The 14,710-nt window shown below is 37.0% G+C and overlaps 4 protein-coding genes across 4 annotated transcripts in view; all 4 read right to left on the bottom strand.

Moving 5' to 3' along the window:
* Positions 1 to 3,457, bottom strand: part of LOC108843410 (starch synthase 3, chloroplastic/amyloplastic) — a 5,882-nt gene extending 2,425 nt beyond the window's left edge. The window contains 8 exon segments of the mRNA XM_057006376.1: positions 184 to 289; positions 376 to 485; positions 565 to 848; positions 918 to 1,194; positions 1,278 to 1,492; positions 1,561 to 2,625; positions 2,716 to 2,785; positions 3,171 to 3,457. Of these exon segments, the coding sequence (XP_056862356.1) occupies positions 184 to 289; positions 376 to 485; positions 565 to 848; positions 918 to 1,194; positions 1,278 to 1,492; positions 1,561 to 2,625; positions 2,716 to 2,785; positions 3,171 to 3,302 (2,259 nt within the window). The 5' untranslated portion in view covers positions 3,303 to 3,457.
* Positions 3,458 to 3,551: 94 nt separating this feature from the next.
* Positions 3,552 to 5,909, bottom strand: LOC108815146 (pentatricopeptide repeat-containing protein At1g11710, mitochondrial). Its single transcript, XM_018587825.2, has one exon. The coding sequence runs from the start codon at positions 5,798 to 5,800 to the stop codon at positions 3,815 to 3,817; it is 1,986 nt and encodes a 661-aa protein (XP_018443327.1). The 5' UTR covers positions 5,801 to 5,909; the 3' UTR covers positions 3,552 to 3,814.
* A 2,318-nt stretch (positions 5,910 to 8,227) lies between these two features.
* LOC108828823 (protein S40-5) lies at positions 8,228 to 9,181 on the bottom strand. Its single transcript, XM_018602540.2, has one exon. The coding sequence runs from the start codon at positions 9,073 to 9,075 to the stop codon at positions 8,443 to 8,445; it is 633 nt and encodes a 210-aa protein (XP_018458042.1). The 5' UTR covers positions 9,076 to 9,181; the 3' UTR covers positions 8,228 to 8,442.
* A 4,511-nt stretch (positions 9,182 to 13,692) lies between these two features.
* LOC108859816 (uncharacterized) lies at positions 13,693 to 14,456 on the bottom strand. Its single transcript, XM_018633731.2, has one exon. The coding sequence runs from the start codon at positions 14,454 to 14,456 to the stop codon at positions 13,806 to 13,808; it is 651 nt and encodes a 216-aa protein (XP_018489233.1). The 3' UTR covers positions 13,693 to 13,805.
* Positions 14,457 to 14,710: the final 254 nt, after the last annotated feature.

Below are 14,710 nucleotides of genomic sequence, written 5' to 3' on the forward strand. Positions count from 1 at the left end.
AAATCTGTTAGAAAATGTATGTAAATCCTTTAAATCTTTAAAGGAATGAAAATTTAAATTGCTATTTGTTCTACGATAGAAAAAGAAAGAAGAAGAATAAAACTCATAACTTAAATTAAAGGACAGTACATAAACCTCCTTGTAGAAACAGAGTATTAATAAGACTATGATAGATAGACGTACTGGATGAAAACCTCCTTGTAGAAGGAACTCAAGAGCAGCGTGACAGAAGAAACCAAATCTCCCTGCATCATCTGCGCAACCGTAAACACATCCTCGCTGAAACAATCTGCAACAGCTTCTTCATGAATGGATTGTGTAGAAAGACTTTTAAAAGAAACTATGCAAAAAGAGAAGAAAAAGAAGCTAACGAACCCATTTTGCGGATCTAAGAAGTAAACAGAAACGCCTTCCACCTTCCCATGCCAGACTTTTATTTCTGTACCTCCCCAGTGATAGCTTCTATTGAATTGCAACTCCTTCACCTATTTTTTTTCCACAAAATCTAAGTACAAAGAGAGATGCACAGCTACAAAAGGGAAGTGAAAGTGGTAAGTATCTTACAAAGTTGTACTTTATGCAATCATACTTTGGAAAGATGATATCCACATTATGGTTTAGTTCTTGAACAGCACGAGATAGACTAGTGACAACATCACCTAAGCCTCCAACTTTTGCAATGGGTGCCATTTCAACAGCAATATGAACAATGTGCAATGGTGGTTCCTTGGTGATACCTCCCACGACCGGTAAGTGGTAATCCAAGCCATCTCTGTTATCAAAAATCCCACCATCTTCTTTCTCGGAGAAAACAAAGTCCATCATGTAAGCATCCAAAGGGACCTTAGCTGAAAAAAAAAAGAAATATACATTAGTCAAATTATATCATAGTTTATTGACAACACTGAGATCTTTACCAGAAGTCTTCAAGTGTGAGCTTCCATCATCATCTGCTGCTTCCATTTTCTGAGGTGGCAAAGGACCCAAGCGATGAGTCCAACGGTTAAAAGAGCATCTAAACCAAACCTCAGGCTTTCTGTTCAAAACCGTATTCGAAGGATTGTAGAAAACTGTCACGGGCCTTCCTGCTTGAATCTCTAAAGGCTCCGTGTAAACCACGTCTTTCTCAGAAAGCAGAAACTTTCTGAGCGTTCTTTCCTTAGTTTCAGTTTTCAAACGAGCTGTCTTCTCCATCTGCCATGTAATTTAGTTAGTTGTATGGCAAAGAGGATAAAGCCAGAAGAGTCTTACTGTTAAGATGTATTGAGAGCACTAACCTTGACACGCATTGCTTCCTCTTTTAACCTCCTCTCCTCCTGAAGTTTCCTAAACATTAGATCTTCTTCCTCTGACCAGTAAACTTCTTCTGGAGTTGTTAGGTGAACAGGCGCGTGGAAATCTTGGCGACTATTATTGTCATACAGAAACGCTCCTTCAGGCGGTCCATCAGCAAAGACCCAGTCAATGACTAGAGCACGGACTGGCACCATGACTGCATATCAAATTACAAAGTTTAATACAACAAACCAAGATATGCATGTTTGTTCTTCATATATATACCTTCAGCGAACCACCAGTCTCCGCTCTTTGAATCAGCCTTAAGCTCAGCAGCATCAACAAGCTTTTCAACGATAGATAAACCATCAACCCAATTATTAAACCCTCCATGTATCCATATCTCTTTAGCATTAGCTAGAGGACCAGAGCTTTTGTTATAATACAGCTTCACTTTATCTTCACCTTTGAAACTGCTCGGCTCAGTGTACCATACATTCTTAGACGAGACAACAGCTTTCTCAAGACCCTGTTGAAGCATTTCACGTCTCTTCCGAGTCTCCACCTTTGCTTGTGCTCTATCAGCTTCAACGGCAGCTTTTCGAGCTTCGATTCTTCTCTTCTCTTCCTCTTTCCTTCCCCTCTCAGCTTCTTCTTTAGCTAGCTTCTCTTGCTCTCTCCACTTCTCTTCTAGAATAAAATTCTCAAACTCAACTTTATCCATCTCACCACCTTTTACATCTATACAGAAATCTTTCGAGTCGTTGTTGTCATAAACGCTCTGCCCATTGAAAAACACGAAATCAATCTTATATGCTTCTTTAGGGATATGAAGGAGACATGACAACCAATCTCCTCCATGGATCCATGTCTTTTCCAATCTCCTTGTGAATGATTTCCATCTCCAGTCGTTAAACGCCCCCATGATCAAAGCATCAGGTTCTTTGTTCAGAGTTGATACACTCTTGTTGAGAAACACTTCTATGTCGTCACCAGGTTTTGCAGCAAGAGGATATACAAACATTCTATCACCTCTAGCCAATGTTTCATCCGCAAGCGCTTCTATTTCCTTCCTACGAAGATTCTCTTTTTCAGATTTTAACTTTTCTTGTAACAAAGCGTCATCTAACACATTCCTCTCAACAAAAACAGCAGAGCTTTGTTTCTCCACATCCGTTTTTGCTTCTGGCAGCTTACTGACCCTTAAAAACTCATTTGTTACTGTAGAAGTTGCATTGCTGCTATCTTTTTCACCCTTCTTCTTCTTTGGAGTTCGTCGCCCAGAGCCTGTTGGAGCTGAGCTTTTGGGCCCTGAAGCTGCCGTTCTCCCTTGCTTCTTCCTTGAAAAATCTTGGTTAAATAAAGCAAGAAAAAAAAACTGAATCAGTAATAAAACAATGTGGATAAACCATGTGAAACCGAATCTTGATTATTATTAACCTGCAGCACTTGCAGTGATCTGATGCAGAAACCCATTTGAGTTGTATTGACGACTTTCCAACGAAGCAAGCTGGGAACCAAACATGTCAGATGGTTAGAAATCGATTATACAGCTGTTCAATCACCTGTTCACAATCTCTAAGCCAGAACATTAGATAAAAAGGACACCTGAAAACTGATTATAGTCTAAATTAAAAGATGGTCATCTCTGCATTTCTCCAAACTAGGACCGAAGTTGAATAAAAAAACACTACATTCTGTCAAATTTCAGTTCCAACTAAAGATCTCTTAAATGGAAAAGGCGATCTCATTTTTAAAAATAAGGTAGAACACTGTGCACTTCAATTCCCAAGAAAAAAAAAAGAAAAAGTAGAATCCAAAGAGCATCGAACTAGCCAAAGATACATATAAGAGTGAGTATCAAGGAAAGGGAAAGAAAGTCAAGAGTGACTTACACTGAAAAAGGAGCAAGATTTGGGGCGAGGAGGATGGAGAAAAAAAATACAAGTATTGATCTTGAGCCGAGCCTTTTGATGTAACACCGGTCTGAGACTCGCTGGTCTCTGTATCTGCCAACACATTTCCATGGCTGTCCAAACAAACACAAGAAGAAGAAGAAGGCAAAGTGTCTGTGCACTTGTTCAGGTAGGAAATTTATGCTAAGAAGAAGAGATTAAGAATGTTTGTTGTTGAAGCATCCACTCCACTACCTCACCACGCCATTCCTCAAATCTCTGAAACTCAATGTTATTCCACAAAAAAATTATTATTTATTAAGAAAGAGAGAGAGAGATAAAGCCATGTGTTGGTTAGTACTATTATTTTATCATGAAAAATGAAAATAAAAAACGTTTTAAACATATCATGCTAGAGATATAACGACAATGGAAGATTTACAATGTAATTATTTCTTTACAATATTAGTCGCAGCCATCACTTTTAACTTATAGAGAAAATTCCAACAACGTAACCGTCGTTTAGTGAAATGTGATTTTCTTCTTCTTCCTTCTGTATAGCTCGTGACAAAGATATAGCTTGGCCGTTGCATAATCGCCACGTGTCAGACAACCTTCTGACGAAACCATTCTGTGGCTTTAAACTATGATGGCACTTTTAGAAGAGGACTAACAATAGATTTGTAAATCTGTTCATGAGGTCTAACTCCATTAAGAACCATGTAATCATGTACCTCAACAACCTCATCTCGACCGCGATTATTTTTACTAAACGATGTAATCAGAGTTCCATACGTTATGGAATCAGGAACAACACCTCTCTCAACCATCATCTTCAAAACCTCCTTAGCTTTCTCGTAGCAACCAAACTTGCACAAATGATTGATCAAGATGTTGTATGTCACCACGCTTATGACCAGTTTCTCACCCTCCTTAGCTTTCTTCTCCATTTCAGATAAGACCCTCACAGCTTCTTCCACATCCCCAACTCTGAGAGACTCGTTCAGCAGCGTGTTGTAAGTCACAGCGTCCTTCCTTTCCATAGCGCTCACCACTCCTTCAGCCGCGCCGCTCATTCCTCGCTTGCTTAATCCGTTCACAATCGAATTGTATATCACGAGATTCGGCATCTTCTTCATCTTGACCATACCATCGTATACATCCATAGCTTTCTCCACCTCCCCTTCCTTTAAGTATCCATCGATCAAAGTACCAAAGGTAATCGCATCAACACTCAAACCACGAACCAGCATCCTCCCTAGAATCTGCTCACCACAAGCCATCTTCTTCTCCGTTACGAAATGGTGCATGAGCGTGTTGTAACAAACCACATCTTCCGCAAGTTTAATCCCTCCTCTCTGGAACTTAACAGCTTCCTCTACATATCCGTTTCTGAGTAAACCTCTTACAACAATAGCGTGAGTAAACCTGTCAATCTCCATCTCTTTACTGATCATATCACTCAACACCGACACAGCTCCTTCCACGTCACCTTCCATAAACAGCCAGTAAACAACAGAGTTACACACAACATTATTCGCCACAACAAGTCCTTCACTCGTCATCTCATCACACAACCTCAAAGCCTCATCCGATCTTCCACCTCTCCCATACGCATCAACCAAAGCTCCGTACGTTCTCTCATCGCAACCAACACCCGACTTAACCATCTCACCGCGTATCCCTTCCGCCAAATCCAACCTCCCGGCCTTGCAAAACCCGTTGACAACAGAGTTATACGTCACAGCGTTAGGCGACACAAAGCCCCCACCAGACATCACTCTCATCTTCCCTAAAACCTCCAACGCCAACCCCATATCTCCCACCTTACAAGCCCCATCGATCATCATGTTAAAGCTAACAACGTTAGGCCAAACCCCACGTTTCAACATCCTGTAAAACACCGACAACGCTTCGAGCAAGCGACTCTCCTTACAAAACGAGTATATAACCAGATTAAAAGTGTTGACATTCTCAACGTATCCCAACCCATCCATCTCCTTGTATACCTCCCAGAACCGATCAATCTCGTTCAGACTCAGCAAACACCCCATGAAGTTGTTCAACGCGTGGACAGAGACCTTAAACCCCTCTGCTCTCGCCCGCTCAATCACTTCGCGAGCTCCTTCAGCGTCACCGCTCTGCGTACAAGCTCTGACCAACGAGTCAAACACGTCGGGACTCGAACCGCAAGCTTCGTAACTCCGAACCAAACCAGACAAAACATCTAAAGGACTCAACTTTAACCTTCCTTCCACAGACATGAGACTCACCATTATCGACAACGCATCGTCGTACCTTCTGGACTCGACCAGGAGATGAACCATCACGAAAGACGCTTCGGAGGTGTTGTTGTTGTTGTTGTTGTTATTCCCCAGGACCACCACCCAGTTGTGGAACTCCAGAGCTAGCTTCGGGGAGGTTCGGAACTGGAGGAGGACTCTGCTCACGAGCGGGTTCGTGAGAGATGGGGAGAGTTTGTGGAGAGCGTTCCATCTTCTTTGCCTTAGGTTCGAACAGAGAGCGGTGAAGAGAATGTCTTCTTCTGGGTGAGGGTTTGAGAACTTCTTGGCCACGTGGAAAGAGCGTGCTGGGAATCTCGTTCTTCTGAAGAGAAGTTGAGCGAACATACAGTAGAGAGAGAGAGGGTCGGATAACGAGGCACGGCGGCGTCGGCGCCGGTGTGAGTGAGGTCTCTGTGGAAAAGAGAAAGGTCAGGACTTTACGAAAAAAACGGTGGTTATATATACCAGACCGGTTAGGAATAACCGAAATTGGTAATGGACTAATGGTGATCATTAATTTTTTTTTTAATATATCAGATTAGTTATATTATATAAATAAGTTCTACTTTTTTTTTGCAATAGTTTTTTTTTTACTGAATTTTTTGCAATAGTTATATACTAACAACTAGAATAAGTAGTTCATTCGGTATGTGAAATTGTAATAGTTTAGGAAATATATATGTATAAATGAGTTAGCATTTTTTTACAAATTCCTATTGCGTGTATTAAAAAAAGAAGGTTCCAACTGCGTGTACCAATTTTTTTTTATAACATGGCTAAACAAATTTTGTCTCATCTTATAATGTCAAAAATCATTGAAGGTTGCTACTTATGAATTGAACCGTGTGAAGCAGAACTAAAAGGTAAAAAGTTAGGTTTCATGATCGAACTCGTAGACGTATAGTTTATAGAATACATTCGAAGATTACACTCTTCATTGTGTTGTTTATAGCATAGCTTGAGAGTTGTTCAAGAAAAAAAAAACATAGCTTTGAGAAGTTGGGTCTAAGTCCAATTTGGGCCCCCATGTTAAGTATAATAGTATTAATTTATTTTGGGCCCCCATGATATCAGTGTTATTAACTTTTCCCACTCACCTCTACACACTTGTTGCTTCACCTTTCCTCCTATGTCCAAAGTTTCAAAGAGTTATGTCGAGTAGAATTTTTCAAGGTTTCTTTCGAACCTGTTATTTAAAAAATCGGATATTTGGCATCAAAGTTCAGTGTAATCTCAAAACATGTTATTGTCGACTTCTAAAATTTTCAGATTTAACACGAGCTCATTGATCAAATACGTATTTCATGAACAATACTAACCACAACTAGCATAAATTGGATACTAGAACATGATTTCATTTATCATCTATTGCAAAAAAAAAAAAAAATCATATGAAGACAATCAGATGATATGACTTTGTCTACGAAATATTGTCATCTAGAACTTACAGCATACGTGAAGTTTTCTATAATATAATCAATGTTGTTGGATTTGTATGTATTACTTCAAAGAATAAAGGAATCAAATTATTGAGAGAGTGATGAACGGTGAACAGAGGGTTTGAGCAAGATAAGAGTGGAAAGAGATGTGTTGAGCCCACACATATGAAATGCATGATACAATATAGACTTGTCGATCATATTCACTCTCAAAGGTCCTTTCTTGAAAAAGGCAAAGGCATTATAACTGACAAAGGGATCGAAAACAATTTTTTTTTTGACAAACTTCCCTTCTCCTATGCTTTATCACAAGACTCTCTAACTTGTGTCACTTTCTTTTGACCCCAATCCATACCCTACTCCTTCCATATCCCATCATGTCTATATAACATACATGAGTACGTGCATAAACCATAAACATATATTGTACATATCAGACGTGTGTGTTTGATATTGTTATATAGATTAAAACATAAATCATATAGCAGCGACTGGTTACCATATGTGATGTTTCATCGGCCACTAAATCAATCCATTTAGGTATTTTTCTTCCATGCATCCATAGTTTTACAGTAGTAGTTATCTCTTTAGTCTCTTTTCTATGTTATTAACCTCCGGTGACGTGTCTATTAGTATATATTTATTTATAACAAGATGCCATTTGATCAATCATCATGATTTTTGTTGGGAAAATTTAATTGGAAATAGTGTCTTTTCCTACTCGTGAGTGCCCACTTTGAAGTGGATTCTTTGGACAGTTTACCTGTGGACACAATAATGTTGCGAGGACACATCTGTTCTCATTAATTATATACAAACTTGCCTTTCGTATCATGTCAAGTTATCACTTAATTAATCACTAGACCTAATACTATTTGATAAACTAATCTTTTACTATCATAAACAATATCAGTGCTCAGCTCAATCATTAATATCATTGTTACGTAGAACATGACATATGAATTGGGATTATCATTATTAGTAATATGTTATTCATCATATTTAGCTAAAAATGAATACTACGAGGTATGAAATTGTATAACTAATTTGCAGTTCTGAATATTTTTTTTTTTTGCTAATTAGAAGTTTCTGAGGTTCATGTCATGATGATATTTCTTGGTCCAGAACTAATTTATGTAATATTCATTAAAAAAAATTGAAACCATTCTGTTACAATCATAGATTCGAGCTCGAAAGAAAGAAGTCAATCAAGTCTCTCTCAGGAAATTATCACTCGACCTTTGTAAACCTATCGTCTGCCTTGGATCAAGAGTTCTTTGGTAACTTTTAGTGATATTGAAATTGCATGAAGACAATATTACACACATCAGGCTCTCGAGGATTATCAAACAATTAATTAAGAAAATTAGAAAGAAAAACATTATGCATGGCGGGAAGCCAAATAAGTCTTATACATCTCACGCTTGGGATTCAAGAAAAGTTTCAAAACTAATTTCTACACAATAATAAGCAACCTTTTTTTGTTCCAAACCTTTTCAGCTGAAAATTTTAAATGTTTTTTTTCTTAAATTATATATTGCTACTTAATTAGCCGTAGAACCCTGTTTGGCTCCAAATCGCGTCTCGAACGCGCCTCAGTTCTCGTCCTTTGAGAGTCTTTCCAACTCCTTCGAACACCGACGCGCCGCCGCCGGATTTCCTGCTCCGCCGCTTTTGACTCTTAGCTAGGTACTCGTGCGGCGGCATCATCCCGGACTCTTCATCCTCCTCTTCCTCCGACTCGTGTATCGACTCAACCGAGTTGACCCGGTATATTTTACTCCAGTCCGGCACGTTCACCGGCGCTGACGACGCTAGCTGCCGCTGTGCTTGTCCTCCTCCTCCTCCTCCTCCCCCTTCTCCACCGCCAATTTCTCCTCCGCCGCGTATCTGATGCACGATCGTCGGAGACGATGACATGTCCTCGAAGGCCAGGGATAGGCCTCCACACACGCGCCCGTTCCTCATCACCGCGTCGCGTGAACTCCACGCGCCGAACGGTTCCGGCATATCTTCGGGGCTGTGATCAACGGCGTGTGACCAGACGTCCTCTTCCGTGAGCTCTGATTCGTCTGTGACGGAGTTTCTGTTTCCGTTACCGTTACTGTCCCCGAAACTACTGTAGCTGCTCCCAAGGTACCTCTCGCTCTGGCTTATCGTCAGCTTTCGAACTCTTGCCATCAAAAGCTACTCACAATCAGTGATATTTGTTATGTTAATTATTTTTAAATTATTTTCTTAAAACATTCAATGTAATTAGAGATTTTGCTATAAGTTTTAAACTGAGCGAGATGAACGAGTATATATAGCATTTTTCTGATCACAAGAGTACAAAAGAATGTGAGATGAGAGTTAAAGAAATCTTAATATCAAACATACCCCTATTATTATAAATTTCTCACAAAAACACCTATGAATATATCTTTTCGCAGGCTGCACTCGTAATTTTAATTTGAGTTTCTTAAAAATGAGTGGTCCTTCTGTAGGGAGTTTGTTTCCACCGTTGGATATTTAATAAAAACCAACTTTTGGGTGGAAAAAGTTTGCACGAAAAGTAGTACGTAATAATTTCGTGAATGTGTTTAATATTCTGCCATCTAATAAGCGCAGCGAATTTTTAATTTAGACCATCTGTTTTGTCTTTCATCAAATCAAACAAGAATATATGTGATCTCAAATCTGGTGGTATTTTAGTAATAAGGGGATCTTTGTAAGAAACACGGAAAAAATGAGGAGTTAAAGGGAAAATTTGATAACATTAATAGAAAAAGGAAAAATAAATTGGAATAGTTTCTTGTCCGAGTAATCATTAATGTGGATAAAAGGCCCTCCATTTCCCACACGTAACAGTTAACAGATAAACGTTGAAAAAAAAAAAAAAAGTTAACAGATAAACAATTTGGATACGCTGTAATAAGATGAGAATGCCACGTTACGCGCTGCCTTGAGGCGCGTGGAATTTAGTCGAGAGTCACCCAAGAAAGTCTAGGAAAACACTTATTATCAACTTGCCAAATTGAGGGAAAAGTTGCAAATTTTTAGATCACTCGTTTTGGTATGAAAAGATTGTTCACGAGAAGCTTTTTTTTTGTTTGTTCATAATATTTTTTTTGGTAAAATTGTTCATAATATTTTTATCAAAATCAAAAGTTAGCCAAATTGTTGTTTTGTGCAAGTGCATGACTCAAATCATATGCATCGACACTATGATCAACTCTACATTTTAAATGTGTAAATCTCATAGTGTCTTTTTTAGTCTACACCGAGGTTTAGTTACTACGTTCGTATTAGTTTGTAGTTTCAAATATATAGTCTTCAAAATGCCAGTCTTTTCGTGTTCTTCATTATGTTCCAAGTGTCTATTATCTTCGTTTTCAAGGCACGTGGCTTGTGGTATTATAATCTTTTTTTTTGATATCTCTGGTGTCTGGGCAGCCACTTTCCCAAATATCCCCCGAAGGGGTCCAGCGCCCCAGCAGTAAGGATGTTAAATCGCTGTGGCCGGGTTTCGAAGCTGGATGGCGGGCACCTCAGCTGAGGTTCCATTACCACCGGGTATTATAATCTTGCCTAGATTGATCGCACTCTTTGATATTTCCAAACTAGTAAATCATATATATTCGAGTTGAACTGAAATATAAACCTGCATTTTTTTGAAGATTAATCTAGAGTTATAACTTTAGTTTCAGTTTGGTGTGAATATTTATCACCTTGAACCAGATTGAGTGAACAAAAATTAGTTCGGACTTACAGTACGTAGTTGTTGGATACAACCTATCTTTCAACAACTTGAACCATGTTGAAACTGAACTGAGCTTGACTGTACTTGTCCAACCCTATATTTAAGTTTAAAGTTTGAAACAAAACGTGTTTTTAAAATAATTTAATCACAAAATAATTATTGATCCTCTTAACTACTAATTTTTTTCCATCATATTTTTCCTTTTTAATCTAATGGATCAATAGTTTAACTGCATTGCGCCATATGAAATGCAGGGATCGACATCAGCTACAGTTAAGTTTTTTTTTTTCCGTCAAAAACCATTGCTACGGTTAACTATTATGGCTCCAAATGATAATCAAAATATAGTTGGTGATATTATGATTTTTCTATGGTTACGGTCTTACGGAAAACGAGCCGCGGTTAGAGACGATTACTGACTATAGTTTTAATTCATTGGTTTGTAAAGGAGATTAACTTTGACCAAGTTACAAAAGGAATCAAATCATACACATAACACATCTGTACGTTTTGATTGGGAACTCAATATTTAAATAAAAGTGGAACGTCGAGTAGCTCAAGTATATACTTCAAAACTATGACCATTGTTTAAATTTTTTGAAACAAAAACTAAAGAATTGATAATCATTGATTGTTAATCAAAGGCTTAGATTAATTTTAACTTTTAAATAAATACTAAAAAGCAGCTCTCCACTTGTGACGAACATAGTACAAAGAGAGGGAAGGGCCCCAGTGCGTCCACATTGAACGGCTGAGAAGGAGAGACATAGCATCATACACATTTCGTAAACACAGAAGCTACGATTATTTTAACAGATTTGTTTTGTTTTTCTTTCTCGTAGTCATTTTGATTTGTTATTTGTTTTACAGATTTTTCCCTCTTTTGTACCCATATTTATAAGCAAATTAGGGTATTTGTTTATAGTCGGAAAAATTCATCTTAAAAATGAAATGTTTCCAAATCACTCTATTTTTAATCTGTGACATGGTTTAGACGTTAGCACACATACACAATATTAAATAGGGTTTATTTTTGAATATCCGGTTTATGTATGCTTACAAAAGAGAATATCCTATTCTAACATGTTTTTAGACATATATTAATCCCACTAATATTCTTCATGAATTTGTCAGTTAGCCAGAACGACAAAGTCAATTAGAAACCTCCATGTTATATTTGTCAAAAAAAAAACCTCCATGTTATATTTCGTGAACAAATACTTTTTTCAATTATGGATAAAATAAATAAAATGACAAAAAAGATCAGCTCAAAATTATAACTTATCCATGTTTTTTTCATGTTTAGTTAGATTATCTTACAATTTGACAGGTTTAGCAAAAAAAGGGAAACATAATTCATTATGTTTGTAAATCCATCACGTATATGGTGTTGAATTATGGGAAACATAATTCATTATGATTGTAATTGTTTTTCTTTATATGTCATCTACGTATAATATGGTAATATGGTAAAAAAATGGTAATTGTAGATGACCATGAGTGGTATTCCACTCAATAATGCTTAGGAAATAAAGGAACAAATAAAAATAAAACATACAATCAGATATAACAAAAGTGGTGAAAGAAACAGATAAAATAATTAAAAAAGATACAGTAAATATTAACAACCAAAAATATTTACAATATATATATATATATATATATATATATATATTTCTATATAACACGTCTAAATCAATGTAGGCATTTTTTTTTTTTAATTTGACAAATTTCTTTGTCCAATAATTGATATAAGTCAGGTAGTTGTCTTTTTACAAGACGAAGAAGTCATTATGTTGTTTTCACTCACTAACCCCACAATAGACCCCTACTACCTCTACGGAATATGTAACTTACTGTATTTTTAAAATAACATATAGTATAGATCAATTGTATAATTAAGCTATTTATCATTTTATATTATGAATGATATGACACACATTAGCCAATCGTTACTATTTACGTATTTTATTCTGTGTAAAATGCACCAGACAATTGAATCCTTAAGATTTTCTTGCACAAGACATTTGAACGTTTTCTATCTCCTCCAAATCAATTGTTACGATAATGATAATTCTCATGTGAAATATCCAGTTTAAGTTAAAATCGTTGAAGTGTGGAAAGATTATAAATCTAATTTATAAAAGTAAAAACCCTTGCAGAAGCTGACGAGCTTAGCATCATCTTCAAGGTTTTAACTTTTAATATAGTATTATTCAATTATTCAATTTGGAAATCGAATTTCTTGGAGTTGGAAAGTATAAAGAGAATAACATGATTTGGCCATGTGCAATCGTAACGCCGGAAAAAGATTGGATCTCTAGATTCAGTGGATCATTAGAAATAAAATAAAAACAGACAATAAGGTTTTTATGTTTTTGTAAAATACATTTCAGAAAGAAACAAACAAAACAAGTGACAAAAGAACAGAAAAAACAAAAATCTTCCATGGAAAGTTCAACATTTTATAAACACATGACAATAACAATAGGTTGACATTGATAATTTCCATGTCCAACAGACTTAACTTACAATAACAAGTTTTCTCACAGTGTGTAGTTTATTTTGCAGTAGTTCTCTCTAAACTTCCAAGATGCAATGATTAAAGATATAAGATAAGATTATAAATGTAACCATGTCCCTGAATCGTGGGAGCACTTTAGCATGATGATTGGTTACACTTGTTTCTTTGTTGTTGATCTTGAGGCTCAAATTAATACCACACTATGAAAAAGTTGTTGCAGATTGCCGTCTTCGTAGTTTCCCCACACTATCAAAATCGCATGTGTCCCTTAGTTCATCTAACATGAATTAATGTAGTGCGGATTGGTCCCGTTAGTGTGGACTGATAAATGTTACAAAATTTATCAGTCCGATTCTGTTAACCTAGACTACATTGTCTCCAGCCTTTATCAACTTGACGTTGTGTTAAAGAACCAGCTTGACTTATTCGCTAGACTGCGAATGATAATGTTGTCTAATTAGTAGTATGAACACATCGTTGGAAAATAACTTTGAAAAATCATCAAACGATATTAGAGGATGATCATTGCATAAGTAGATATTAAAACCTAAGCATAGATGCTTCAAACAACATATCCTACTAACCGGTAAATACAAGAATTGATTAGAGCCGTTTATATTATCTCCAAAGATCTTGCCGTCTTGATCAACCATCAACTCTTTTCAACTTCATCTCCTCAGGTCCTAATTTTCTTGCCATCACCAAACACCTCTCTAACTCATCAGCAAACCAATTCATCTCTTCATACTTTTCTTCCAAGGAAAGTTTTGCATCCATCAACTTAACCCTAACACTTTCCTCCCTCCACATTTCAGCCATTTCCAACATCTGCATCTCCTCCTCCGCCTCATTCCTTTTTCTTCTTGTTTCTGCCTTCAATTCATCGATCCTCATCACCAGTTCCTCGCACACCTTCTCCAGTGTGTCTCTTTCTCTTCTCAACCGATTCACTGATGATTCCATATCCCACATTTTCTTCTCTAACATAGCATTCTCAGCATTAGCTCTTTTCCTTTCTTCCTTTTCTTTGCTTAACTTCTTTTTCAAGTAATCAAGTGGATCAGTGTTTACTTCCCGGCTTTTTCTTTGGTCTCTGATGAAACATCTAATATCTCCCTTGGATCCAGACTTTTCTGTCTCAAGCTCTTTGATTCTAGACTGAGCCTTCCATAACTCGGTTTCAAGACGAAGAACTAGGCTACCGTCTAGATACTCGTCTTCTTGAAACTTCTCACTAGGTTCAACGGAGTAAAACGTTCTGAGTGATCCTAAGTCCCACTTAGTCAAGCCCTCCATCTGCATAATGGATATATTATCTTACGACTAAATAATTTGGATAACTCATGTATATGTTATAGAGGCCAGTGAGTAAAAAAGAGTACTATATGTGGTTTCATCTCTTTGCACCCTGGTAGATTGTACTAATGCCGTTTGTTTCATGCATAATCTATGTTCAAATTCAAGTGTGTGTGTATGTGTGTTGTGTTAATAATTAAAAATGAACTCAATATCGATCGGACACATTACAATATCATTTATCATAACCAAAT

The sequence above is a fragment of the Raphanus sativus genome, chromosome 1, assembly GCF_000801105.2.
Source record: "Raphanus sativus cultivar WK10039 chromosome 1, ASM80110v3, whole genome shotgun sequence".
Lineage (NCBI taxonomy): Eukaryota > Viridiplantae > Streptophyta > Magnoliopsida > Brassicales > Brassicaceae > Raphanus > Raphanus sativus.

Coding starts and splice junctions, on each gene's coding strand:
- LOC108815146 (XM_018587825.2), bottom strand. CDS start 5,800: ATGTTCGCTCAACTTCTCTTCAGAAGAACGAGATTCCCAGCACGCTCT.
- LOC108828823 (XM_018602540.2), bottom strand. CDS start 9,075: ATGGCAAGAGTTCGAAAGCTGACGATAAGCCAGAGCGAGAGGTACCTT.
- LOC108859816 (XM_018633731.2), bottom strand. CDS start 14,456: ATGGAGGGCTTGACTAAGTGGGACTTAGGATCACTCAGAACGTTTTAC.